Consider the following 26,818-nt stretch of genomic DNA (forward strand, 5'->3'; position numbering starts at 1 on the left):
CACGACACAAAAAGGAGAGAAGAAACTCAGTTCACGGCTCGCGAGGAGAGGAACTGACTGATACAATTCACTCCTGCACTCTCTGAAGATTCCTCTCCTCACCCTCTCTATTTATTTGGTTTCCCACACCCCTATTTACATGGGTGTTCCAACCCTAAAATTACATAAGCCACGTTTTTCTCTCCCCGTTATTTCTTATGAGAACGGATGTTTCTAATAGGATTTAGTCTACAAGGAATAATAATTCGACACATATTTAGTTGCCTTTAGCAAATACATATTTATTAATGCTCTGGTAGCAAAATGAGCTCTAAAATGACATTTGAAACGTCTAAACACAAAGTAAACCATCCAGTTGAAAAGTTTCTCGTTTCAGAAGCAGAAACACTTGCACATGTACAGAAATGGATTCTGCTAATTGCTCTCCTCTCCTCCTCCCCAATCCCACTATAACCAAGCAGGAGCATGCATGTCTATTCGGTAATAGATTGAAATAAATCCAGTGCCAGGAATTCTGTGTAATTCCATCCAAATATACATTAAGAGGTACCGTAAATAATTTATTATATTGAACATGAATCTCCATGCGAGTAAACAAATAGCTTCAGAGGTTCTCACACACATCATCAAAACAAAGGAGTACAAGGGCGATCTATATTCTATGAAAATATATTCAACAAATATACATATGGAGACAAAAATATATACATTTATACCTATTATATACATATTATACATTTGCAATATATCATCTATAAGGGTATCACACATTTCAGAATGCCTAAGACAAAATTTTGTTTTGAAAACATTAACATCGTTGTGGTGGTTTGGTTAGTTTAAAACACATGGTGCTTTATACTCTTTTGGTTTCATGTATATATTGTAAATAGCAGCAGAGAAACATTTCAAAACAAAACTATAACAACTTATTGTTATGATAAAGTGCATGGTATAAATATCTTCTGTTTCATACAATAATCTAAAAAGTTCACATGCCAGATACTGATAATACGGAATATACAGACAAATATTGGAATGTGAAAAAATCAAAACAAGGGATGTGCACTGACTGGACTACATTTCTTTGATCAAATAAATAAATAGAACCTAAAAGTCAATGTACTGTTATTTGGATCTGATTATTCTGGATCATCAATGCCTTATACCGTAATACGCGGGTCTCATCAAAACAGTGAAACATTTACATACTGTAATATACTGTCAATAATATTTTGCCTCAAGACAAAAACAGAGAATGAGCATTTTCCTCAGTGAATTAATTATTAACAACTCTCAAACATGTTCCTAACAATCTGAATGTTTAACATCTGAGAGAAACAACACAGAATTGTCTAATACTAAAGTGGTGATTTTTTTTTTTTTTTTAAAGGAATTTCATCATGAATGATAACATGTTGTAATTTGATTGTTTAGCTGCAAAATGTATTTCAAAAACAGTCCTGTTTGAAATATCCTATTATTAGCAATTTTAAAATGAAAGATCAGCTGGTAAAGTGTCATACGGTACATAAAATACACACAGATTTTTTTTTTCTTTTTACAACTCTTATAAATTATGAAGTCTTTCATAGTTAAAGCGGGATATTAACATGTTTGTATGATCATAATTATTGCATTAAGTATGTTCTTCAACAAATTTAAACCCTGTTTTCCTGTAATAGCACAGATGACTCTGCCAGAATAAGAAAAAAAAAAAGACCCGCCAAAACAAACCCAAAAAATATATATACAAAAAAAAAGTAAATAAAATGTGAATTTTTTTTAAAAATATAATTATTTAAAAAATAAAGTAAAATGCCTTTCAATTAAAGTTAGAAGCAGAAAAAAAACATTTTTAAGGGATTCTGTGCAAGAGTCAACAGGTTTTAACAGTTGTGGAAGTCTTAAGTGCGGATTCTGTGCTCTTCGTGGACTCCTGTAGTGGAGTGAAAATCCTCAGGAGTGTTCACAAAAGTACATTTTACATGCTCTAAAACCGAGTAAAAATATTTATACAACAAACCTACCAAATTGGGACAAATCTAAACATTAGGCGATACAAAATACAACGTTTGACGAAAAAATTAAAGTAGGATACGTGTCCTGATATATTACATCTTTCAGCGGGACATCAATCTACCAAAGAGTGGCTCCTCAAATAATGCCATCAGTGTTTTGACTCTATTTAGTCAGCATATTAATAAAGCAGCAAAAAGTTATTTTTTTTGTACTTTGCTTCTACGTCACGCCTATCAAACACTCGAGCAGTGCTCGATTGCAACACACACAAAAAATAACCCGGCGTCATTTTACAAGGAAACGCATCCCTATAATCAGCATGGAGCATTTGGAGGACAACAAAGAGTCCAAGAGGTCTTCCTCTCAAGCGTTTAGGCTCTACAGTGCAAGTTTGGTTGTTGTTTTTTTCCCCTCAACATCAAAAAACATCCAAAGCAATTGTGCTTGTCGGTACACATCTGTCAAGAAGTGCTTCTCTCCCTCAAGAGTGGATTGCAGCGACCCTGGCTGGCACCATAAATAAACCTGTTGAGGGCTCTCTGACCTTCAGAGGAGAAATGTGCGTATGACACCAATAAATAATAAATGAGCCATCTGGGGCTATTTACAGAAAACTATTTACAAATGGCAACCAAAAGCTCATGAATTCATCTTCAATACAAAACATCGAGCTGTGACGTGACACTTGACAAAACATGATGGGATAATAATGCCCTGGTGTGTTTTTGGATATGTAGAGGAGTATCGATATAATAAGACAATGTGTCCCAGCGCTCTATGCTATGAAATCTGGATCTGTAATAATAAAACATAATCCAGGATATGCTGGGATAACAACAGCTGAGACATGGTCTCATCTGCAGAGCAAATGTAGTCCTCCCGAGCAGATGCCAGTTTACGGACTTGGAATCAGATCAATGCCACAGTGCTAAAATTCCACTTGTCAACACGTTGCCTACAAAATGATTTGTGTCGTAGAAAAAAAAAAATGTCTACCACGCCAGAAATTTGTGGTCATACTGATAAATAAACAGACAAAATAAATAATAAATAAAAATATGATTTCCACTGGAGAATACAGCAACATGGAGGTTGCCTGCACATCGCTTCTCGTTAACACGATGAGCAAGGTTGGCGCTCCTTCTGGTGCCACGTCTCATTTGAAAGCGTGTGCGTGCGTCTGTCTGGTGTGGTCAGTCATCCCTGCAGGTGGGCAGGTTGACAAAGGTGAAGATGTTGTACTCGATGAGGCAAGAGAAGCACAGGAAGACCGAGTAGAGGAGCAGACATATGAGGCCCAGGCGCTTGTCCAGTGTCCACTTGTTGAGGTGAACTCCGATGACCTGAACGCACAAAAACACACACGAGCATTCGACAATCGTTCAAAAATACTCTGATTTAGTCAAGGGGCCAAAAACTGTGGACATAGGAAATATCTTCGATCTTTCAATTTAATGCTCATGTAGATGAGCACAAAAACAAAAGTGTGGCATTTTTATTTTTGTACAGTCTATATACACATTTGTGACAATTAACACAAGAAACGGGGTCCGATATTAGCAATGGTCCAATTGCCTGGGGCCAAGATGGCGCTTTGCCAGGACCCCAAGATGTGACAGACACTACCATAAATTCATAAACAACAAAACCAACCAACCAACTAACCAAACAGATCCTGACGTAAAACATGACCTCCTTGGTGGCAGTAATAATTCCTTTTTTTTGTTTGTTTTTTTGTTTTTGACAATCATATACATACATTTAAGGAACCAATGTGTTATTTGGCATCTTCATTTAAAAAAAAATAAAAAATATCACAAGAAGTTTGGATGTTGTTGTCGCTTGTTAAGAAAACCTTTTGTGGGCGTGATCAGACGTTTAGATGAAAAACTCACCGTCAGGAACACAGACGCCAACAGGAGGCCGACTGAAAAAATCAGCCCTTTGCTGTATAATTTAATCTGCAAGAAAGAAACATGTTTGAATGATTACTAGCAGGAAGAAAAATTTGAATTGAACACTTATCAGAAGATTATCATCAGCGTCTCAAGATAGAATTTCTTATCCATGAGTTCTATTACAGAATAAAATAAAACATTGTTAAAAGCTATGTGAATAATATAACATGAATATTGAATGATTGAATATTGTAACTTTTTGCACAATCTAAGAGATCCAATCAAGTCATTATTTCAAATGACATCATCAGAAATGTATTCATTTAACAAAATGATAACTATAGTGGTTATAGTTTAAAAACATATGGAGTGGTTTCTAATATTTCAGTAACATCATATTGGACATGTTATAGTACAATTTGCTTCCTTATACCATCTGCAATCCTTCTCTCTCACACTATGTGTCCATTAGTGGACACATTATTAATTTAATTTTTTGACAGTCAATCAAAGTTGAACATCTTTGTGAAAGCAGTTACTGATACAGCTTTTGTGTTGATATGAATGCATTATAATGTGTTGTGAACTTAAAGAGAAGTCAACCCAAATTTTTGTTCTTGAAAATAATATGTTCTATGCAATCCCACTAGTCTAAATATGGTATTCTGGTTAATATTGCATTCGTGGAATATGAGTTAAGCAGCAAAATCCAGCAGTTTTTATCAATATCAGACGACGGCCATTTTGCCACTTGCCGTCAACTGTTGATGACATCACAGTTGCTCAGGTTTCATGTAATAACCAATCACAGCTCAGCAACTGTGATGTCATCTCAAGGCGACAGTAAGTGGCAAAATGGCCGCCCCCTGAGATGGTTGAAAACGGCTGGATTTTGCTTCATAACACATATTCCACAAATGCAACATTGATCAGAATGTTATGTTTTGAGTGGTGAGGTCACATATAACATATTATTGTCCATTTTCATTTATTAATTCATTTATTTATGTATTTATTTATTTTGATTTTGTGTTTTTGGGATAAAAGTGAATGCAGACACCCCAAAAACCTAAAATAAATAAATAAATAAATAAATAAGTAAAATAATATAAAAAACAACAACAACTTTCATCTTTGTCTGCTGCTTACGTCAGAGCCGTAGTTAATCGCGAGTGTCTTCAGGGCCCAGGGCAGGCCAAGGCCCACCAAGATGTCAAACACATTACTACCGATGGAGTTGGACACCGCCATGTCTCCCATTCCTGCACACAAGCACAGGGAGGAAGTTGTCAGGTGAGGCAAAACGCAAGCACCAAATGGAGGTTACAGGGTGGGCAACTCGGCCGAGGGTTCAAAAGGTGAGATCGGCGTCGTCACGCGTGTCTGACTGATGTCCCAAAGAAAGGATGACGTGACGAGAGCACAAAGTGATGGCGAGGGTGCACGTTTCCACAAGCCCGGAAAAACTGTTTAAATATTTGATGACAGGAACTAGAGAATCGCAAATCAAAAGCCAGTTGAAGGATCCCTGGTGAGCTGTCGCCCTTCACCACCACCCGGTTTTCACTCAAATGTGACAAAAAAAGAAAAGAAAATGGCACCATGCATGTGTGGGACCGACTACCTTGTCTTGCCACTATGAGGCTGGCCATACAATCAGGAACGCTGGTCCCGGCTGCCAGGAAGGTGATGCCCATGATGACGTCAGGGATACCCAGAGTGAAGCCAATCACTGTTACCTGAGAAAACAAACAAACAAACAAACAAAAGAGTTAATAACGCTATAGACATCTGTGTTTACCTGATGTGAATCTTTGATGCTGTATTCGAAAATGCAAAGAAAGTGTGGAGTGCTCGCCAGGGGAGATACAAGCTAAAAGGTGTTGTCAGACTAAAAAAAAAGTCAGGGCTTTTTTTTACTCATTTAGGCATTGGTGGAGCATGCATCATGTAGAAAAAGCTTTAGAAATTAAACTTTAAAAAAACCTTTAATTTACACCTGCGTCTTAGATAGCTAATTGCACCTTTGGTGTGTCATTTTACGGTTATTGAACACCAAAAGGTCCTGAGTCCGTTGGCTGTGTGCGTTTCTGTGCGGCAGTTACGACTGTGTGCACATAATATATGTAACATAACAAAGTCAAGCAGAAAATAGTGGTGACAAAATGTAATTTAGCAATGATGGAACAGCATTAATGGACTGATGACTTGAAATATTGACGGACTGATGATGACAGGTGGGTGTCCCGACTATTGATGTTTCCTGCTCAAAATTTATTGACGTAATATATACAAAATGTTGGTGCAATATAACATGGTCTTTAGCATTAACACAATAATCCGTGCATTGATTTTTTTTTCTTTACACAGAGATAGGTGATTAGATTCTCCTTCATCTGACAATTAGCATAGATTTTAAACATAGAAGGCCAAAGCATCCCTAGTGAAAATTAAATTGCACTAATAAACTAGCCACTAGGGGGTGCTAGAACTGCACAAATGGAAATCAACCTGACTTTTTTAACTGATGTGTTCCTTTTAAATATATGGCGACGATGATATTGTGGCAGTCTTAATATCAAGTACGCAAAGAGAAAATTCCACAAAGGAAGCTGAGAGTGTCATGACTGTGTTTTGTCTGTGTTTTGTTTGGGGCAACTGTGTGGTCAAGTGTCTGTTTTGAACTGATGCAATCAGCATGTAACCGGCATCTAGATTCAACTGGTAAGAAGCTATGTGAAGTCAGAAGCTATGTGATGTCAGGAATCTTTAATCTCTTTATCTGGTCAGAAGCCAATCAGAGAAATCCATGTCAGTCCTGGTACCCACATGTCTAGCCACAGCCAATCTGATCGATTCACTGTCTATATAAACCTGACAGAGAAGTGCGTGTTCTCGCCGAATTATTAATCCGTTCCTCTGACCATGTGGCCACCTGCTTCTCTGCTCCTCTTATTTGTGTCTGCGTTTTGGGATCCAATCCCGGAACATAACAGAGAGATGAGATCCGAACTGAACCGAACAACTGTGAGGGGATGTCCTGGCTTCATTTGTGACATTGTGAATTTGCAAGAATGTGATGTAAGTTCACTATTTCTTGCTAACTTTATTTCCTAAAAAACAAAACAATTCAGAGATTAAATGACAAGCTCCACATTCAGAGCTTCTAGCTCTGGTTGGGCATCACTTTGAAAACTCTCACCATCCAAACCATGATGTAGGAGAAGGCAGCGATCCACAAGGTTGAGGAGACAAAGGACAGCATGAAGCAGTTCTCCCAGCGAGGTGTGGAGCAGTTGGGCACCGTGAAGTAGAGCAGCAGGCACAGGGGCCAGGCCAGCAGCCACTTCACTTTGTTGCATACGCCGGCTGCAATACATACACGCACAAAAATGAAAAATGAAGGACAACCGTTTATTCTTTTGAATTATGACAGAATACTTTGATAAATATCTGACTTTACATTTGATAAGATCTTATCTGTTGGGTTGCAATCACAATGCAACTTCTACATTTGATCTTTTGCAATATGGTTTCACACAAAAATGGATTTCAATAAGCAGCTCAAAAACTTGTGAATAATTGAATGACTTGAATTGTCTTGTTGGAATGGAACTATGATGATAAGGAAATTCATCTATGGCAAACGTTCTTTCAGTAACACCAACAAGATTATTTCAGCTACCTGGACACTGGAAGGGCACAAACGGTCCTTCCCCATCCTCTTCTTCTTCTTCCTCATCGTTTTCGTTATTCTCATTGTCTTCGTTCTCCGTCTCATTGCCCGCCTCGTGATCCTCACCCCGTTTGTTGATGGCCCGCTCTGCTCCAGACAGCCCGTTTTCGACGGCCCGCTTGCTCGCTCCTTTCGCTGGCCCATCCGAGTCGCCGTTGGTCAACGTTCGCGTGTTTATCAGACGCTGCCTCTGCACCACACGACAGACACATCATGTTACGTATTGGAACATGTTTTTATTGTGTCGTGGACAGTGTTGGGGGTAACACGGTTCAAAAGTAACGCGTTACAGTAAAATATTACGTTTAGTTAGTAACGCCGAGTTACGCAATACATTTTGGTAACATCACAATTCCTGACTCCCGTAACGCGTTACAGTTTTGTGACCACAAAAAAATAAACAACAACACTATTTTTACATGTAAGTCGTGACTTTCCATCTCATATCGCCAGAGTAGTGAGAGAGGAAAAGGTAAAAATATTTTGGGGAAATGAGGCGACGTATGGAGTGTTCGAGATGTCTACTAAAGCTGACGTTTTTTGGTAGACTCATAGATTATTATTATTTTTTTTTTACTTATTTTTTTTTATTGTTTTAGACAAAAAAAAAAAAAACAACAACTCAAAAACAAATGGAACAAATGGTCAGTTGTTCTTTTTTATACAATGTTGACTTTTCCCTGTGATCTTCATATGCCTCGTTTCAACCTTAAGATTAAGTCTCTCCATCATGTGAATTTCTTCAACAATGTCCTTACAGTTATGAAATGTAGGTGGATCTTATTTATACCACATTGTGGTAATAGGTTTTTTAAAAGTTGCAATCTTTATGAGGAATACCCATTACTTAATGATACATGGAAAGTGGCTGTGTATGTGTTGTGTGACCTCACCTCAGTGATGAGCATTCGGGAGGCCATGGTGAGGCGGGTTCTCGGGGAAAAGTGGCTGGTGATCATGATCCTCATGCCGGCCTCTGAGAAGGTCAGCTGGTGGGGGTACGCCGAAAGCAGCTCGTCAACCATCAGCACTGACGTTTTCCTGTGGCGGTTTGCTGTACCACACACACGCACATGCAGTAAATGCATCTGATGACAGTACAATATACGCAGTACGGAATATTAGGCGTAAACTACCATAGTTTCCGCATTATAAGGCGCACCTTCAATGAATGACATATTTTAAAACTTTTTCCATATATAAGGCGCCACAGTAGAGGCTGGGGTTACGTTATGCATCCATTAGATGGTGCTGCGCTAAAAGGAATGTCAACAAAACAGTCAGATAGCTCAGTCAAACTTTATTAATAGATTACAAACCAGCTTTCTGACAACTCCATTCACTCCCAAAATGAATAAACAGCTGTTTTATTATTTTCTCTGAGGTAAAGTATTAGTATTAGCTAGCAATCCAAGATGGCGGGATCTTCTGCGCATGCGTGTCACCGATCGTGCAGGGTCACGATAGCGTCTTGACAGCAAGACCTGATGCGGCTCAATATTGATCCATATATAAGGCGCACTGGATGATAAGGCGCATGGTCAGCTTTTGAATTTTTTTTAGGTGCGCCTTATAGTGCGGAAAATACAAAACGTAACATTGCTCACAGTCAAACTACTCTCCTTAATTTTTGTGATTAGCAAGAAAATGATTGCATATTGGTGCCAAATAACTACATTGAAGTGAGTTGGGGAGCATCATTTAGACTAAAGTAGTGCTTTGCTGTCATTGTGTATTATCTATAAGCAATTCTAAACATATCCGTGCAAAGCATTGTCCTGATCCCCCACAAATAACAGCGGACTCTCTATATGGCTGTCAGGCTCAGGTGGTTGGCAGTACTTGTAAGTTAGACAGACAACAGAGGTTGTGTTGACTCATGTACAAGTTTGTTTGTATTGCTGCTCTTGTGTATGTGGTGGATGTGCATTGTGTTGACATTTGCAATTAGGAGTGTGTTTTGCACAGTGACAGCAGTAGACAGGCCCAGTGAAGATGAGTACATGAGCCAGTGGCCCGAGTTGCCGCCATTTTAATTCAGTAATGTCATCTAACATTGCAACTTAAGAGCTACAACCTGCAGAAAGCACCGTATACCTTTTTTCAAGAGGACAGCGGTTGCGTCAGAGCCATCATCTAGCTCGCCGTTATTAGCAGCTCCATTTCTTAAACTGGATGACTTCTTCTTCCTCCTCTCCAGAAAACGAACTACATGGGAGTTGAGTCTATAGGAAGGAAATCCAAAGGAACATGACGAATCTTCAAGATGACTTCAGCTAAGATTGACTTCATATGGATTTTATGATTAAACTTACTTCATTATCAAAATATAGACAAAATACATCAGAATCAGCGTAAGTGCTTCCCACCTGAAAAACACAGTAAATCTAATGAATTATGCTTTTTTTTTTTTTTTTTTTGGAAGTGTAATTGAAGTGTAAGAGAATTTTTATGACCAATAAGATAAATGGCACTTACCAAACCACTTTTTCATCATAAATGAACTATAATAAGGAAAGAAAGGGAAATACTGTTAGGTCATTGAAACGTTTCATTTGTATATGTAGTTTAAAAATGATAATACAACACACTCCCAAATCAAAACATTCGGTACACTTGCAGTAAGCTAGAGTTATTTTTTTAACAATACTGTATATGAGACAGCCTAAATATGATATGCTTTAAAGTAAGCACTTAAAACTAAAACCACTACAACAATAAATCATAACATATCCCCTCCATCTATCTATCCTCTTCATATCTTCCTTTTGGCCTGTCCCGTTAGTGGTTGCCACAACGTGTCATCCTTTTCCATCGAAGTCTATCTTTGGCATCCTCCTCTCTTGCACCAACTTGCCTCATGTCTTCCCTCACTCCTACATCAACTTTCTCTTAGGTCTTCCTCTCTCTCTCTTTCTTGGCAGTCCTTTTTTTTTTTTTTTATTATTATTTTTGAACATATAAACAAATGAACAGCAGAGATAAAACAAAAAACAACAACAATCAAAATAGAAGAAAATCCCAATAACATAATCATTCAATTAATCATAACTTACATGTTCAAAAGGGAGTAGGAAGAAGTTAAAAACTTATCTAGTCCTACCCCTTTTACTAAATATATTTAAACTTATTTCATTATTAATACAATTTTCATTTACTGATTATTAAAAATAATACTAATAAAATAATAAATGATATATATAACCCAAGTTATATATATATATATATATATATATATATATATACACACAAGTGCACTTTACCTATTCACATTTACCAAAAACATATATACATAAATTTACTAAACATATACCATAATACCTATCTAGATCACTTACACATACTCACATGTACATTTTTCATATACTGGCTTGACATAGATAATTTTTTTGAACTTTACTTTTAAACATTTTTTTAAACTCCAGCATTGAATCACAATTTTTCAGAGCAATTTCCAAATGATTCCACAGATCAACACCTTTTACAGATACACACCTTTGCTTAATATTTGTTCTTGTTTTGGGTTTTTTGTACACACTTGTACCCCTTATATCATAAGGACTGTGTCTAATTTCAAATAACTTCTGAGTACTGTGGCAGAGTAAATTGTTATAAACTTTATACATTATTTGTGCTATTTTAAAATCCACCAAGTCATAAAATTTCATTGCATTTAATTTAATAAATAGTGGATGTGTTGGTTCTGTATATTTTGATCCATTAATAATTCTTATAGCTTTCTTTTGCAATTTGAAAACGGTGTTAGTATTTGTTTTATATGCCATTCCCCATAATTCCACACAATAGGTCAAATATGGTAATAATAATGAACTATATAATATATATAATGATTTCATGTTTAAAACATCCTTACTTTTATAGAGTATCCCTATGATTTTTGACATTTTCCTTTTAACAGTTTCTATGTGTGGCTTCCAACATAATTTATCATCGATAATAACTCCAAGGAATTTATTTTCATTCACCCTTTCTATTTCAATTGAATTCACCATAATTTTAACTTGATGAGTGATTTGTCTAGTGCCAAAAACTATGAACCATCCTTATCACACTTCTAAATATACTCACTAGCTCTCCTCTGGATTTGTCTAAACAATCTAAGTCAGTGCTCTCTAACTTTGTCCCCAAAACACAAAACAGCCATTCTAGTAACTGCTAAAGAAAACTAAAAAAAAAAAAGTATTGTAATACATAACACCCTTGATACCTTTCTCTCCCCATTCCACCCTGCTTGGATCAATTTCTTCATCTTACCACACTCACCATTGACCCCAAGTATTTAAAGGGACAGCAACAAGGGGAAAAAAAAAAAAAATCAATTTTGGAGTTTTTAACCATATTAAAATGCTAATTCCTCACCAAAAATATCACCGAAGTGGTGATTTCCTCCATTCGCCCCTGTATGAGAAATTCTAGGACTACTCTCCAAGCCTCAGCCCCTCCAAACTTGAGAAAAGGAGCTGTTGTCACTTTTTGACGTCATTAGGTGCGGACCCACCCCCGGACCACCTCTGCGGACTAAACGCATGCCCATTGGCTGACTGAACGACTAGTATAGTGGTAAGCGCAATCGCCCTATAAGCAGCAGGTAACTGGTTCATGACCTGCTCAGGTTTCTTTTTCCTTCCTCCTTCTTTCTTCCCTCTTCTTCCCTCTCCTCCCCTCCTCCACCATTATTTCCTTGGGTAAGGAGACATTTTGTTTCAAATGTTTATTGAAGAATTGATGCTTGCGTGGTCAAACAGAGATCTAACAGCAGGCTGCAGCCGGCTCGCCGGGGGGCACGGCAACCACACGGGGAGGGGCCGTTTTACTGATCCAGGTGTTTTACTTCCGCGTTAAAAAAAATAACCAGCAAAAAAATTTCTGCAACCGATCAAATATGGAATGGATGGTTCAGCTTTTGATATCTGACCTGAATAATCCGTGAAAGGCGGGTGACATCACACTGTGGAATTGCTTGACAGCCAAACACAGGCCACATATAGACAAACAATCCTTCACACTCAAATGTTCACCAATGGCCAATTTACTATTTTGCGAGTAACATAAGATGCATGTTTTAGGTATGTGCAAGGATGCTGACCTAAATACAAACACCACAGATCGTCTGACTGAGATTCAAACTTGGATCTCCTGACTGTGTGACATATATGCAAACCCCCATACATATTATAAATGAATTTCAGACAGTGTCAATTAAAAAGGGGGGATTGGGGGGGGGGGGGGGTAATAGCACTTATTCCTGGATCCCATTCAACTGTGAATTTGTACCCAATTCATTTATTTAGTATTTCTTTTATGCATGCAACACAATTACAAGCGTGTTGTGTGATTAAAGTAGTAAATTACCACAATAAGAGCGGAGATGGAGAGAGTGTAGTAGGTGGAGTCTCTGAGCAGAGGCCAGCAAGACAGATGGATGGTCTGGGAAAACAACAACAGAAAAAAAAAAAAAAAAAACAGTCAAAATTTTTACTTTCACAAAAGTGTTGAATATGAATTACTGTTGCATTTTCCATTTACACACAACTGGATTATTTAGCTAAATAATAATATATTATTATTGTTAATACTGATACAACTAAAACATATTTTAAAATAAGAGATTAGTCCAGCTGAATAAGACGCTCTTAAGGCACTGACAGTACACTTCTAACAAGATAAACGCGGCTCCGCATTGCTCTTGCATAATATGTAATCTAAATAGGAAAAACATTCTTTCAAGTATATTTCACCATTGCTCGTGGGATTAAAGGGGAAGAGAGGGACAAGCGGGATTTTCTGACTTGTAACACGGAATGAGGGTGAGAATTCTTTCGTTCCTGTGATGTGCATTAATTAACGAGAAAAGTACAAAGTTGCCTGTGGAATGAAAAACACATGCCCTTTTTTTTTTTTTTTTTTTACAAGTCTATGATGTTTCCTTTATCCAGGCCATTTCTCCTTGACATTATTCAGCTCAATTATCTTTTTGGTGACAGTTGAAGGCTTTTCTTACATCTTTCAGAAATTTGAGAATGACCTTTCTATTTTCCTCGTTATGCTTTTTAATACTCATTGTCCTGATCTTGGACTGTCCTCAGGGAGCTGTTAGAGAGATAAACGCAATTCCTCAAAGCAGGCTTGATTGCCTTACAAATGAGCCTTCACAATGAAAGACATGCGAGGGATTACAATCTATTGTTTTTCGTCCTCAGAGATTCATTTTAGCCTTATCTTCAGTTTGTCTATTTTATTGTAAATTATTGCCTACAAATGGGCAATTCTTATTGTCCTTGAATCCTAGTAACCAATAACAGTTTAATTATGGGGATGAAACATCCCCTTTTGGTGCAAAACATTTACAAAAGGGCTTGCGTGATTGGAGGTGATTGGACAGAAATGAGGTCAGTGCTGACCCTGGAGTGCTCTCAAGGTTAATATATTATTCAAATAATATAAAAGGTGAAAAGCGGATTTTAAAGTTTGCTCTCATATTTTGCTCAGACTGCATTTTTATAGTTTGACTCATGTTCTGTCATAATCCTCCAGACTCCTGCTCACTGCTCAAGTGAATATACTAAATTTAATGAACTCATCATTAATTACATATAATATATTCACTTTGATATATTTAATTCTATAACCAATTTTATTAAGTTGGTCAACAATTCAATTTGTAATCTTATTTTAGTTCAACAATTCTCTTTTTACACCTTCATCAACAGGATCAAAAGGACATGCCGTGTTTGTGGGAAAAAAAATGGACTTTTAATATAGGCCTATTGACCTTTTTTTTTTTTTTTTTTTTTTAAATAACAGAAGACTGAACTATGTTATGCCAAAACTCGCCAGCTGACTGAATGAATGAGGAAATCAAATGTCGTGTGTGGCTGAAAGGAGGTGGAGACAGAGAGAACCTTGAGGTTCATTGTCATAAAACTGCTACCGACCAGGTTAGGTTCATAGACTCTGTTACTACGGTAACTGACCGAGAGCTTAAGTGACCTCTTTTCATGAAACAGACTACAGTTTTTTCTCTGGTTACAGTTACCTCCCTTTCTGAAACGGAAAACGCAGAGTTTCCCACATTTCAGGGTTAACAGATTCAAGGCTCTCATTAAACCCGTTTTGTGAAATGGACCCCTAGGGTCACTGATAAAATGTTTATTGTTTTGTTTAGGCTTTTTTTTTTTTTTTTTTTTTTTTTTAATGCCTTAGCAGGGGTGAATATAGGACATAAACTTCTTCCACAACCACAATATTACACATGGTACACGAATAAAACAAAAATGCTTGATGAAATATTTACTACTAATAAGAATGTACCTTACCTGCATAGCAAATATCCCACAAACACCAATAATACAGAGGATATTGAAGACAGCTGAGCCCACAATGGTGCCAACTCCAACATCCCCTTTAGTAATGAATACTCCTGCAAAGCAGATACATAAACAATGATTATTGGACTTGAAAAGTTATTTGTTTACTTTATGAGATCATACTACAAGGAGCCATAAGTTGCCATAAAGATTTTCTCATTTCACATTTATTTGACCCCCCCCATTATTTATTTTATTGTACCTGTTGTGTGGATGAATATGTTTTGCGTGCGTGCATGCGTGTCTTTGATACCTATGACCGAAGTGAACAATTCAGGTGCTGAACTTCCTGCAGCCATGAAGGTTGCCCCTGCAACATCCTCACTAAGATGAAGGCGCTAATGAAAAACAGAAAGCAATATGAAAGCTGAAAAAAAAAATCATCATAGCAAATTTTTGTGAAACAGCATTTCGTCAATGCTATGCGAAAAACACACGTCCAGTTTTGTCATGTTTTTTTTTTTTACATGTTTATGTTTTTAGGATGAAACTGAATGTAGACAAAAATGTGTTTTTCACAATGCAGTGATGATTTCTAAACTTTTTTAAAACATTGGTAAATGATTGTCAATTACCTCACATATCTTGTCTAGCGAGGGGACGAAGTAATCATCACACACAATGGCCAAGGCATAAAACATATAGACTGCCTGTAAACACACACGAGAATTAATTCACATGCAGGGATATTTTCTCTGCAGTTTTTATTAGATCAGATTCTATAATTTATATCAGGTGAAAAATCAACGGAAACCCAGTGTGAAAATGTTTTTTTTTTTTGTTTTTTTAACAGGCCGTGTAAACCCTCTCAGATCTCATGCAACCTGCCGTATAATGCATAAAATGTCTCATGTTGGGACACGCCAATAGACAGAACAGAAAGTGCCAAAACTTGACGGGATTGTGAAATGTTGGGTAATACATATGCTTTCTGACTCCTGTATTAGCGGCCTTTTAAGTACTCTTAAGTTTCATTTAATAATGTTCACATTTTTTTTTTTACCAGCTGTAAGGGATGCCGTCAAGCTGAAGAAGGAGTCCTATCGGGCCTTTTTGGCCTGTGGGACTCCGTAGGCAGCTGCAAAATTCTCATTGAATTACATCTGCATGCTTTAAATATTCTCTTTTATAGGGCAAATCATGTATGTACATATTCATAGCATTATGCCACTAACCACTCATGAGACATGAGAACTCCCTGTTAATTAAAATACATTCTCGTATGTGTTAATTAAGATCAAGCTCTTGGAAGTGGTAATGCTACAACTGATTTCTAGAAAATGTGACTATTTTGTTACTTGAAACTTGAAAACAAACGAGCTTAAAAAAAAAAAGACTGTATATAAAGGCAAAAAAAATAAAAGAACTACTTGATTGTGGATCAATATTTTACTGTGTGTAGAGGCTGCACAGTTCAACACACTCACACAGAGGACATGCAATCCCACGGCTCCATCAATGCGCTCCTGGTTTGTGAAGTAGTCTCTGGGGAATTCGTGAATGGCTGCAGATTTAAAAAAAAAGAAAAAGAAAATGAAACAGTGCTGTGAAGCCCATTATTATTGAGTGAGAGACAATATCCATACAGTCATACGATCGATAGCATAGTGACCACCACTAAACAAATAAATGAAAATCAATGAAGATGTAATCAAAGTCCTGAAAAATGAAAGGAGGTCGGGATCTTGCTCCGTGCGCATCAAGTGCCCTTTATCTGGTCTATTTCTGTGACGAGCTCTTTTGTAAGGATGATGCATAAGATGACTGCTTCCCAACTGAGTCAAGCCAAATAAGGTTTCATGAAATGGTCAGATCATCATCCATACAATATTTTGTGGGAAAAAAAAATGTGATTCTTACTCCAGGATGATGCCAAAGTAAATGCAAATATAGCAAAACATATGATGACTTTGTTTGACATGCATTGTGGAAATACACATGCTAATCTTAAGCACGGTGTTTCATGACTAACTAATGCTTCCACGCTTGGCTCCTTCCCCAGCTGTTCGCCTTTATCATTATCAATTGAATGTCCTCAAGGAGTAGTAAAATGCATTATGTAAACATTCACAGAGCTCTTTGCCCTAGGCACTTCCTAATAATTGCATTGCTTCTTTTGATGACCCTGAGGTTGGGATTTGCCATCCACTTCAAGAAAGGCAAATAACAATTAAAGGAACCTTCAATGATCCCCTTGTTATCCTCTCCTGCTTTCCATTTGTTTCTTAATACAATTCTAAGGGACTCCAAACATTTACATTTAAATGTGATGGACATGCTGTGAGAAATATTTCACTCTGGTCATGACCGACACAGACACAATGGATTCATCATTATCTGATATCAGTAGTCAATCGGTGACAAAATACACCACATCATGCACATTTCCCATTACATGGAAGTGTGCATGCAAGCGGTTGAGTTAAAAATAGCGCCAGCCCAGCATGACCCACCCTGTTTGTGTGTTGGTGTGTGTTTGGGATTTGCTTGGCTAGCTCCACTGTGTGTCTATTTATCTTGTATGTTGGTTTGTGTGCGCGTGTACGCGTGTGTGTTTATGTGCCTGTATAACACGATAGCAACCCAATGTGCAGTGACATTCTCTCTCTCAGCGTAGCCGAGAGCTCGTGAGTCAGGCGATGGCACCTGCAGCCTGTCTTGTGTGGCTGGAACACAGGCTTGTCTCTCCAAAGGAAGTGTAAGCAGCAACGATGGGAGAACAAGATGAGGGTGGCAGTGAAGTGATAACTAAAAAAGAAAGGCCATGAAATCATATGGAGGAGCTACTGATATATGAATTTTTTTTATTAAAAATGGCATTGTCAGACTTGGAAATTCCAGAGAAATTAAAAATGTGTCATAATGCAGTCTTCAGGTTATTTTGTACATTACGTAATCACACTTTTTGTGGAAAAGGTGTATTTATTTATCTTATTCAGATACAGTACTTGAACTTTGCACTAGTTTGTGTAGAAAATGAGTTCTCCCAACCATTGATAAGGGCAAGTGGTACAGAAAATGGACAAAACCAGGTTTTGGACTACAGAACTCGAAATGGAAATGTACAATGCTTTCCACGCATGTCATAAAGATTCAGTCAGTATAAGCATCTGACATGATTTAGGATTATAGTGGAGGATATTTAAACGGGCCAGCAATGATGTAACCTTCTAGTACTGTGCTAATCTCATTAAGTATTCTGTGTGAGAAAAAAAAAACCCAACAAAAAATAAAAAAAACTACACGTCAGTGAGCAAGCGAGACAAAACGCACTGTGCGTACATATAATCCCTGCATTTAGAATAGAAGGTGGAAAATGAATGGGACTTATAGTAGCTGCTACATTAAAGCCATTTCTCTAAATATATAATATGATACAACTGCATTAGATATCCTCCTTAAGGCTTCTATGAGATTGTGTTATCACCTCTATGGTTAACTATTGCAGTGATTCTCAAAGTATGGTACAAGTACCACAAGTGGCAAGCAGGCTACCTCTTGTGGTATGTGAAAGAATGACTAAATTAAAATGTTGAAATATTAATATTACTATGGCCTAAACATTTTTTTTTAACCCTCTATTGTATATCTAAGTTGAGTTGTATTTAAAGTTAAACAGATAAGGGGAACACATTTTCATCTTTTAGCACTGTTTGTCTTCACATTTATTGATGTACAATGAGTTAACTATAGTGGCCCCTTCATATTGAAATGGGACTTTTATGTTATGTTTCATGTCCATAACATTACAGTGGTTTAAAAACAATTTACAAACAAAACAAAACTTTTAGGAATAAAGCTCTACCTAATTTTGGATGAGCCCTACCGACTGGGCCATAGTACTAGAGTACTAGGCAACTAAATAGAGGGGAAAAAAATTTCATTTCATTTTTCAAATCATTTTTCAAAATAGTTCTAAATTGCATGCTGAGTGTGAACTGATGAAGAAACGTAGCGTGTGGCGGTGAAGTCGACTGCCAAATCCCTGACTGAGCTTCATGAGATCAACGTGGATTGACTCAAGCAGAGACGGATGGCTTGTCACTTCAGGGGCAGAAAAAACAGACAGTCCCCCCCCCCCCTTGCATAATACCACAAGCATTACGTAAGAGTTGTGTGGCACTGATACAGAGTAGAAACAGGCAGAGAAAGAGAGCGAGAAGAATCTGACAAATGCTATACATCATTAAAGGCGTAATGGGAGACCTCTCAGTGTTTTAAGAGCAGCGGGGAAAACACTCTTCATGCACATAACAGATGCTGTTTTCCTCCATCCACAATAAGCACCAAGTAGCAACTGTGGCACGCACGCACACGCACACACTGTAAACACTATAAACACGCTCAAGTACAGCCCTTACATGAAGGCCAAGTTTGGCCGGGTTTAGGACAAAATCACCACCAGAAATGAAGACAAGCCCTGATCTGTAAACTGAGATGTAGTTTGTTTGTTTAAATCCTTTATTTAAAAAGTGCCTTTTCCAGAGTGAAACCGGCAGATTGGGCCTTTAACAGTCAAACCTCCATGACCTTGGTGAGTTTCATCTTCCCAGACATGTTCTCATGCTCACTTATTTCCTGATTTCACACTGTACCTGTTCTTTGAATGAGTTCTCCTGTTTTGATTGAGTTCCAGACTACACTTAGTTTCAACATGCTGGTCTAAACAGAGCAAGTACGCACTGCACCAACTGTCTAAACCTAGAAATGCAGTAGGCCTACAGTTGAGTCTCTTTTCCACTTATGCAGTGAGTGTACGTGTGGGCAGACACACGCACGCACACAAATGCTAATGATGGCAGTTTAAAGTCCGCTGTGAGGTAAATACATCCATCTGGCCTCTGATAAAGTACCATGTCGATTAGGGGTGTGAATTGCCTAGTATCTGACGATTCGATTCGTATCACGATTCACAGGTCACGATTCGATTCGATACCGATTAATCCCGATACGAATTTATAAGTCGATTGTTGCTATTTTTTTTCATTTAAATTTAGAAAATACTAATCAGTAAGTTTGTAGAGTGTAAGATTTATATGAAAATGTATTATTTATTTGTCTGAAATTTCAGTCTTATAGAGGTTGTAATCTGTTTCATGTTTGAACAGCATTAAAATAAAATATTAAGGCTTAATGTTCCGTTCATATAACATTCTTCCATGCTCAAGGTGTGAATTCTAACCCGAAGTCAGACGTTTTGTTGAATATTTTCCCATTAAAAATGGAAGTTTAAAAATCTATTCACACACACAAAAAAAAAAAAAAAAAAAAAAAGGCAATGATGATAAGACGTTGAATCGGTAAGACTACCGAATGAACAATTCTGAGCTCTTAAAAAAATAAATAAATAAATAAATAAATAAAAATAAATCGATTTTTTTTTTATTGAATCGATTCGAGAATCGCGCGATGTAGTATCGCGATATATCGCCGAATCGATTTTGTTTTTAACACCCCTAAATTGTCGATAGTGTCATGGAGGGTCAGCCTTTAATGTACTGTACATCATACATTTTTCTCTCTGAGTTGAAGAGCTTAAGATGGGCACACTGAGGCAAAAGTCATGGCATGTACACAGAAGCAAGGTCCAAGGGAGATGCACAATGGGATTCACATTTCAAATGGTAAACACTGTCATCTTGCAGGCGTTTACCACTTTAAAAGCATGTGACTGCATGCAACACATGGAAACGCAAGCACGCACAAATAAGCAGCAGCATGTGGTTGCATTTATTTTCTGCCACAAGTATTTAAAAGTTTGTGGGAGGTATTACCTAACACATCAGCCTTCGTGAATGGAAAGAAAAAGTGCAGGATTGCAAGACAACAGAGGAACAACGAAAGAGTTGACTCTATTTGTGGAATTAACAGTATTTCCTGTAAATTATCAGGTCACTTGACATCAGTGCCGAATGACACAAATAAACATGTCTTCAGTCTGTAATGGCCCTACAAAAATTCGATTTAACAAGGGAAAAAAAAATCACTGACAAAATAATGGAGAAGAAAGGGAGAAAAGACCCTGAACAGATGATAGTAACAGTTCCCTCAGTGTCTGCAGCCTGAGGGCACAATTAGCTGTAGACTGCCCAGTGAAAGGATAGAAGGTGAATCTGCTGCTCTGAGATACAACCCACTCAAAAATATAAAAGAATACAACAAATTACTTCAGCGTAGCATTTTCCAACTCATTGAACATTTTTATTTGGGAATTGTTTTTAGCAATTGTTGTTGTTGTTGTTTTTTTTGTTTTTTTTTTATCATCTGGAACAGCATCAATACAAAAAGTTGTTGAGCTTCCAGAATTTTAAACTGACAATCTCATATTGCTACATGCTCATCAATAAATAACAAGAAACAAAAAACAGAAAACCAGTCAGTACTCACTGGCTTTCTGCTTTCTGAGTCGCCAGACAGTAGGCAGTAGGCGGGGCACCCTGAACTGGTTGCCAGCCAATTGCAGATCTTTGAGTTCATCCCATAAAAATGGGCACAAAAACAGAAGTGTTGTGTTTATATTTTAGTTCAGTGTGTATAGCTTCTCATTGGTTTATGTTGTCCCGTCACATCTTCTTTAGGACTCCATCAGTGAGATCACATAGCTACACCAGATCAATTAGTGCACACTATACGTCTCTGATCAATTACTCTTATGACCACAATAACAAGCTCGCTGCTGCTGCAGACTGCATAATTAACCTTCGTATCTCTCTTTGTACTGTGTAGAAGACCAGCTGTTGTCTCTGAGGAGCTCCCCCGCCACGGATAAGTCACACTGAAGGACCGTATCTATTTCTGAACCTCTGTTGCAGCAGCAAAAGAAGGATCACCTCACCAGGAGAAAAATCTGGGGAGAGGAGAAATAAATCATGCTGCACAGAAAGCAAGGCCTATTATAAGTGAGCAATCCAGTGTGTGAACACACGAGACTAGAGCGAGAATGTACTTTGTCGGCTTGCATGTGTCCATCTGCGGGATATGAGTGACAGGGGGAACTGCATTGTGATGCAGATGGAGAAAACTACACACTGAAAACTTGTCTGCTGTGTTTTCTGGGTGTGTGTGAGCTTGTGCTAGCTTCGAGCTAAAGGTTACATGGTAATAGTGGCATTTAATCAGGGAGGCAGCAAGAAATCAGATCATGACCTGTCATGGCCTGGGAGTTTGGTGTTTTAATAGTTCTCTTTCCCAGGGTCTGTTTATTCAATAAAATGAGCGGGCACACTTCACTGCATGGATCACAAAGTCGTCGCAGTTCACGTTTGAAACGGGACAAACATTATGAATGTAAATGCTGAACTCAAACCATACACATTAGCCAGTGTCTTCAACATACATTTACAGTAACATGACCAAACAGATGGCCTTGGTATTAATCCCATCACAGCACACACGCACTCTCATGCACACCCCCATATACACACCACACAGCATGTTAATTGTAGTAAATGTTGCTTTTATCCGCTGCCTGATAATACAGCAAAGCATGAAATGACATCACTCTGGACTTAAATGTCTGCTGCATGCATATCAATCAGTGAAAACCCTACCAAAGGATGTGAGGTTAGGAATCAGTGAATGCAATTGTGTCCTGGTCTGAGCTTGACGCATGGAGAATCATGTTATATCACAATATAATCCTTAATTTCTGGAATATAACATCTAATAGGTACACCACAACAAAATGACAACACACTGATACCAACTGCGGCTTGATGATTTAGAGCATGAAAAACAGCTGAGCGTAAACACCATTAATAAACCAAGCAGGAAAGGAAAAGAACATTTGGGGCTCTTCCATCTCAGCTATTTCATAATCTTGGCAGGCTCTTCATTCATTTATCCGCTGCTTGTGCTTTTGGCTGCCGCAGAGTAGGCCCGAGATGCCAAACAAGTTGATTTGACATATCCCAGTTGAGCAGAGGGAAGGATTTCATAGTGAAACACAGAACTTACAGTAATCATGAGTGGCAATGATGTAAACAACACATCAACAGCACACAAAGTGAGCTGCAACATCATGTCCATTGTTATTCAATTGCAGCTGAACACCACCTGTATTTTTTATGCCATCATAAACAGAAAACAAAATTAGTCTGACAATGTGTGAGACTGCACTTAAGCAAAACTTTCACCAGCACGCACATAGATAAACAGATAAATGTGTGTACATTTTGTCTAGCACTGGAAGGACTCCATATATATACTTACAAAATACAATCAAGTTTCAAAACAAATGCTTCCGTTTGGAAAAAATGAATTTTCATCTAAGCTGTTTCAGCATGAAACTGTACATGCAAGCTATCATTTTAACTGTCAAGACTTATTATTCCAAAAGAGTTTTTGTGTCTACTAATTATTGGTCATAATTAAAGAACTAAAGAAAGGATGGCTAAATAACTAAATAATGGAAATATAGTGATATCGCGATATTAAAACTGCCACAATATATCGTTGTCATCATGTCACGAAAAATCTCCATTTGTGAAGTTCTAGCACCCTCGGGTGGCTAGTTTTTTAGTGCAGTTTAATTTTCACAAGGCAAGATTTTGTCCCTTGTATGTTTCAAATCCACGCTAATGGTCAGATGAAGGAGCACGTAATATACTTGTGAACAGAGTCAATATGTGGAGGAACTCAATGTGTGCTTGTAGGTTGTTTATAGAAATTGCTGTAATGTACAAAAGCACAATATTGTCTTTTTAAAATTTTTTTTTAGTATGAGCACTTTTTTTTTTTTTTTTTTTTTTTTTTTTTTTTACGATATTGTGACCGTTTTCTGTATCACCAACCTCCCCACAATACCATGATAATTATCGTATCGTGACATTCATATCATGACAATATCATATTTAAAGTAAACTCAAAAATCTGTGGCAAAACATGCAACGTGCAGTTTTAGGGTAATAAATTAACAGGAAAAAAAGGTGTTGAGCAGATTCCACTTCTATCTCCTGGGACATTTGTTACTGTGCCCACACATTCAGCATAATGTTAATAGCTCTGTGGCTTAGCTACTGTTATTTCAATAAAACTGTGTAATCTTAGTCCATGACCTTTTCCTGAAATAACTATCTGACTGCCTGTCTGAGGACCATCTGATCAAGTTTTTTCAGCTTTGAAATGGTAACATCACTGCTGAAGTTGAAGAGTCTTGAATGTCACAAGACGCAACCAAGCAGTAAAAGGCCTCTCGTTTTTCATAGTGAGCGACAGAGAGAGAGAGAGAGAGAGCGAGCGAGCCTGTATTCAGATCACTTGACAATTACATATGGCACGGTGGATGACTGGTTAGCACGTCCGCTTCCCAGTACCTAGGACGCAAGATCGAGTCCAGGCTCCGACCTTCCTGGGTGCAGTTTGCATGTTCCCCCCGTGCCTGCGTGGGTCTTCTCCGGGTACTCCGGTCTCCTCCCACATTGCAAAGCCATGCATGGCAGGTTTATTGGGCGCTCCAAATTGCCCCTAGCTGTGCTTGTGTGTGCCCATAGCCAGTTGGGATAGGCTCCAGCACCCCCGCGACCCTTGTGAGGAGCAAGTGGTTCAGAAAATCTGGTATCTTGGGCAAGGATGCTTCAACGTGGTCACAATGGCATGGGATCGAACCCACAACCTCTGGGTTGGGAGACAAACACCATTCCACTGATCCATGCCGCCCCCAATTCCCAAATGTTTTTACACAAATGGGTTAATAAAGGCATCTGTATCTGTAGCATATGCTAGCGATGTTTAGTACTGTTAATGGTATTTTGGTTTCTACTTCCTGTTTTTGTTCAATTACCATTGGCTAGGTAGGGCTGGCTATCTCAAGCAGCTTTTGCTAAATCTTCTGTGACAGGTGTGGCACATTTCAGTCCTATTTCTTTCTGCGGTCAGACAAGAAGCAGCACTGATGACTACATACAGGTAGTTTTTGCACAAGCTGTTAACAAACCGCTGACCGGTTGGCTACCACATGGTTGTCTGTTGTATCAGAAGATAGGGTGTTAACGTGGGTGTTGTTTTAATGTTTTGCATTCTAATTGGGGACAATTTCATTTTATGATTGTGGCAGTTAACGTTGCAAAGTAGATTGCATGACCTTCTGTGTCAGGTAGTTGATGTTGTGCATGCCCAAAAACCGCAAACCAGAGGAAAAAAATCTAGCTAACCCAAAGACATTGAAATGGTTGGACAAGCGAGAAGGTCGAATGAACAATGTTATGTAATGTTGCATCGGGCAAAATACAGTACGTGTTTTGTTGATGTACTGCTTACATTTTGTAAACACACACACTGCTACATGGCGGCAAGTAAACACACACATATACAGTACATACACAGGTGATACAGTTCACTGGTTTCCATGGCAACAGGGGGATGAGGGTCTAGTCTCAAAGCTTAAAAAAAAAAAAGCAGATTTGCGTGATCAGCACAATGGTTTGAAAGTGTCTACTCTCATTTCACATACGTGGCCGCACACAGACCACCACACCGCATCCCCATCATTTTTCAAGAAATACGATGTTCAGTCTAGTAGGCTAAAGCTTCCCACCATAGAAAATTACACTACTGCATGCCGCATGGTAACATGGAGGCATTTTCACACTGGATTGTTTTGGAGAAGCCTTGTAAAAAAAATACACCCACTGTATAACATTGTAAAAAGAAATGGCTGGATTGGTGGCACATCATTATTTTTACTTAGCCTTAATAATTCAGGAAAACACTTAAATGACCAATGAACTGAGTTTATTATCACTTATCATTTCATAACTGTATTGCTTGGGACATATGTTTTCTTATAACATTCATGTCCCTTTTGTCTTCATTACGCTAATAAACTGTTCGGTGTCACAAAGGTCACAAGATGTATGTGGCCGATACAGTGACAACAGATATTACACTCTCAATAGGTTTTTTTTTGTCTGTGTGTTTTAATGTCAGGTACAAATACAAAGGTGGAATTCAATTGCAGTGAAAAAAAAAAAAAAAAAGGAAATTCCACAGGGCAACATACGAAGACATTTATCGTTTTCATCCCATGAGATATCTTTTTAAAACACACCTAGAGTTAATTAACATTGATTTTCCTGCAAGGAGGAGAAAAACATTGTGGTGAAACTGAGTGTGCGTTCTGCATTGCTGGTGCATGCATACACAGTAAATTCTGTAAAGATGACTCTACTTATAGACTCAGTTTTAGAGTAATATTTACACTTGGAAGAGAGTAAATTAAGAATTGGGTGGGGAAAAAAAAGTCACTCAAGGGTGGAGGAACAAGCTAATGGCCTTCAGCTTGGGAGATACTCCCAGAGCCACGTAGCTCCTGCTTTGTTATCTGTAATCTTCCTAACTCCAAGAGACCAAAAACCATGTCTTTGGTCTCTTAGAGATAAACAAATAGTAGGAGGGGTAGTGGTAGTGTGGCAGTCTCCCAAGCTGAAGGTCATGAGTTCGTTCCTCAACCCTTGAGTGACTTTTATTTTATTTTTTTCAATTCTTTATTTTACTCTCTTCCTAGTGTAAATCTTAGCGAAAGTTACGAATGTAACTATGGTTCTATGAGTCAAGAACGACCGCCAGGTGGCGGTGCTGAAACAGCACGGAAATTCCCCCACGGGCGTGCATCACTCGAGAAAAGAATTCATAAAAGGACATGTCGTTCGTTCATGGTTCCGGCTGACGCTTGCCTTATATAAATAGTAGACATTTACGGGGATTGCAAAGCTTCCTTTTCATCTTTGGCTCATCAAAGCTGAGTTCATCCACAAGTCTATGTGGACATTTCCTGAAGG

At 38.0% G+C, this 26,818-nt stretch overlaps 1 protein-coding gene across 1 annotated transcript in view; it reads right to left on the reverse strand.

Moving 5' to 3' along the window:
- Positions 1–255: 255 nt before the first annotated feature.
- The window catches only part of slc24a3 (solute carrier family 24 member 3), a 41,409-nt gene continuing 14,846 nt past the window's right edge, over positions 256–26,818 (reverse strand). Inside the window, exons 3-17 of the mRNA XM_077494762.1 lie at positions 16,469–16,545; positions 15,617–15,691; positions 15,295–15,379; positions 14,991–15,094; positions 13,027–13,101; positions 10,132–10,157; positions 9,969–10,022; positions 9,751–9,878; positions 8,547–8,707; positions 7,603–7,843; positions 7,120–7,286; positions 5,542–5,656; positions 5,067–5,179; positions 3,915–3,980; positions 256–3,362 (exon numbers count right to left, since the gene is read on the reverse strand). Coding sequence (XP_077350888.1) covers positions 3,213–3,362; positions 3,915–3,980; positions 5,067–5,179; positions 5,542–5,656; positions 7,120–7,286; positions 7,603–7,843; positions 8,547–8,707; positions 9,751–9,878; positions 9,969–10,022; positions 10,132–10,157; positions 13,027–13,101; positions 14,991–15,094; positions 15,295–15,379; positions 15,617–15,691; positions 16,469–16,545 — 1,637 coding nt within the window. The 3' untranslated portion in view covers positions 256–3,212. The remainder of the gene's footprint in view (positions 3,363–3,914; positions 3,981–5,066; positions 5,180–5,541; positions 5,657–7,119; positions 7,287–7,602; positions 7,844–8,546; positions 8,708–9,750; positions 9,879–9,968; positions 10,023–10,131; positions 10,158–13,026; positions 13,102–14,990; positions 15,095–15,294; positions 15,380–15,616; positions 15,692–16,468; positions 16,546–26,818) is intronic.

Source organism: Festucalex cinctus, chromosome 14 (assembly GCF_051991245.1).
Source record: "Festucalex cinctus isolate MCC-2025b chromosome 14, RoL_Fcin_1.0, whole genome shotgun sequence".
NCBI classification, from domain to species: Eukaryota; Metazoa; Chordata; class Actinopteri; order Syngnathiformes; family Syngnathidae; genus Festucalex; species Festucalex cinctus.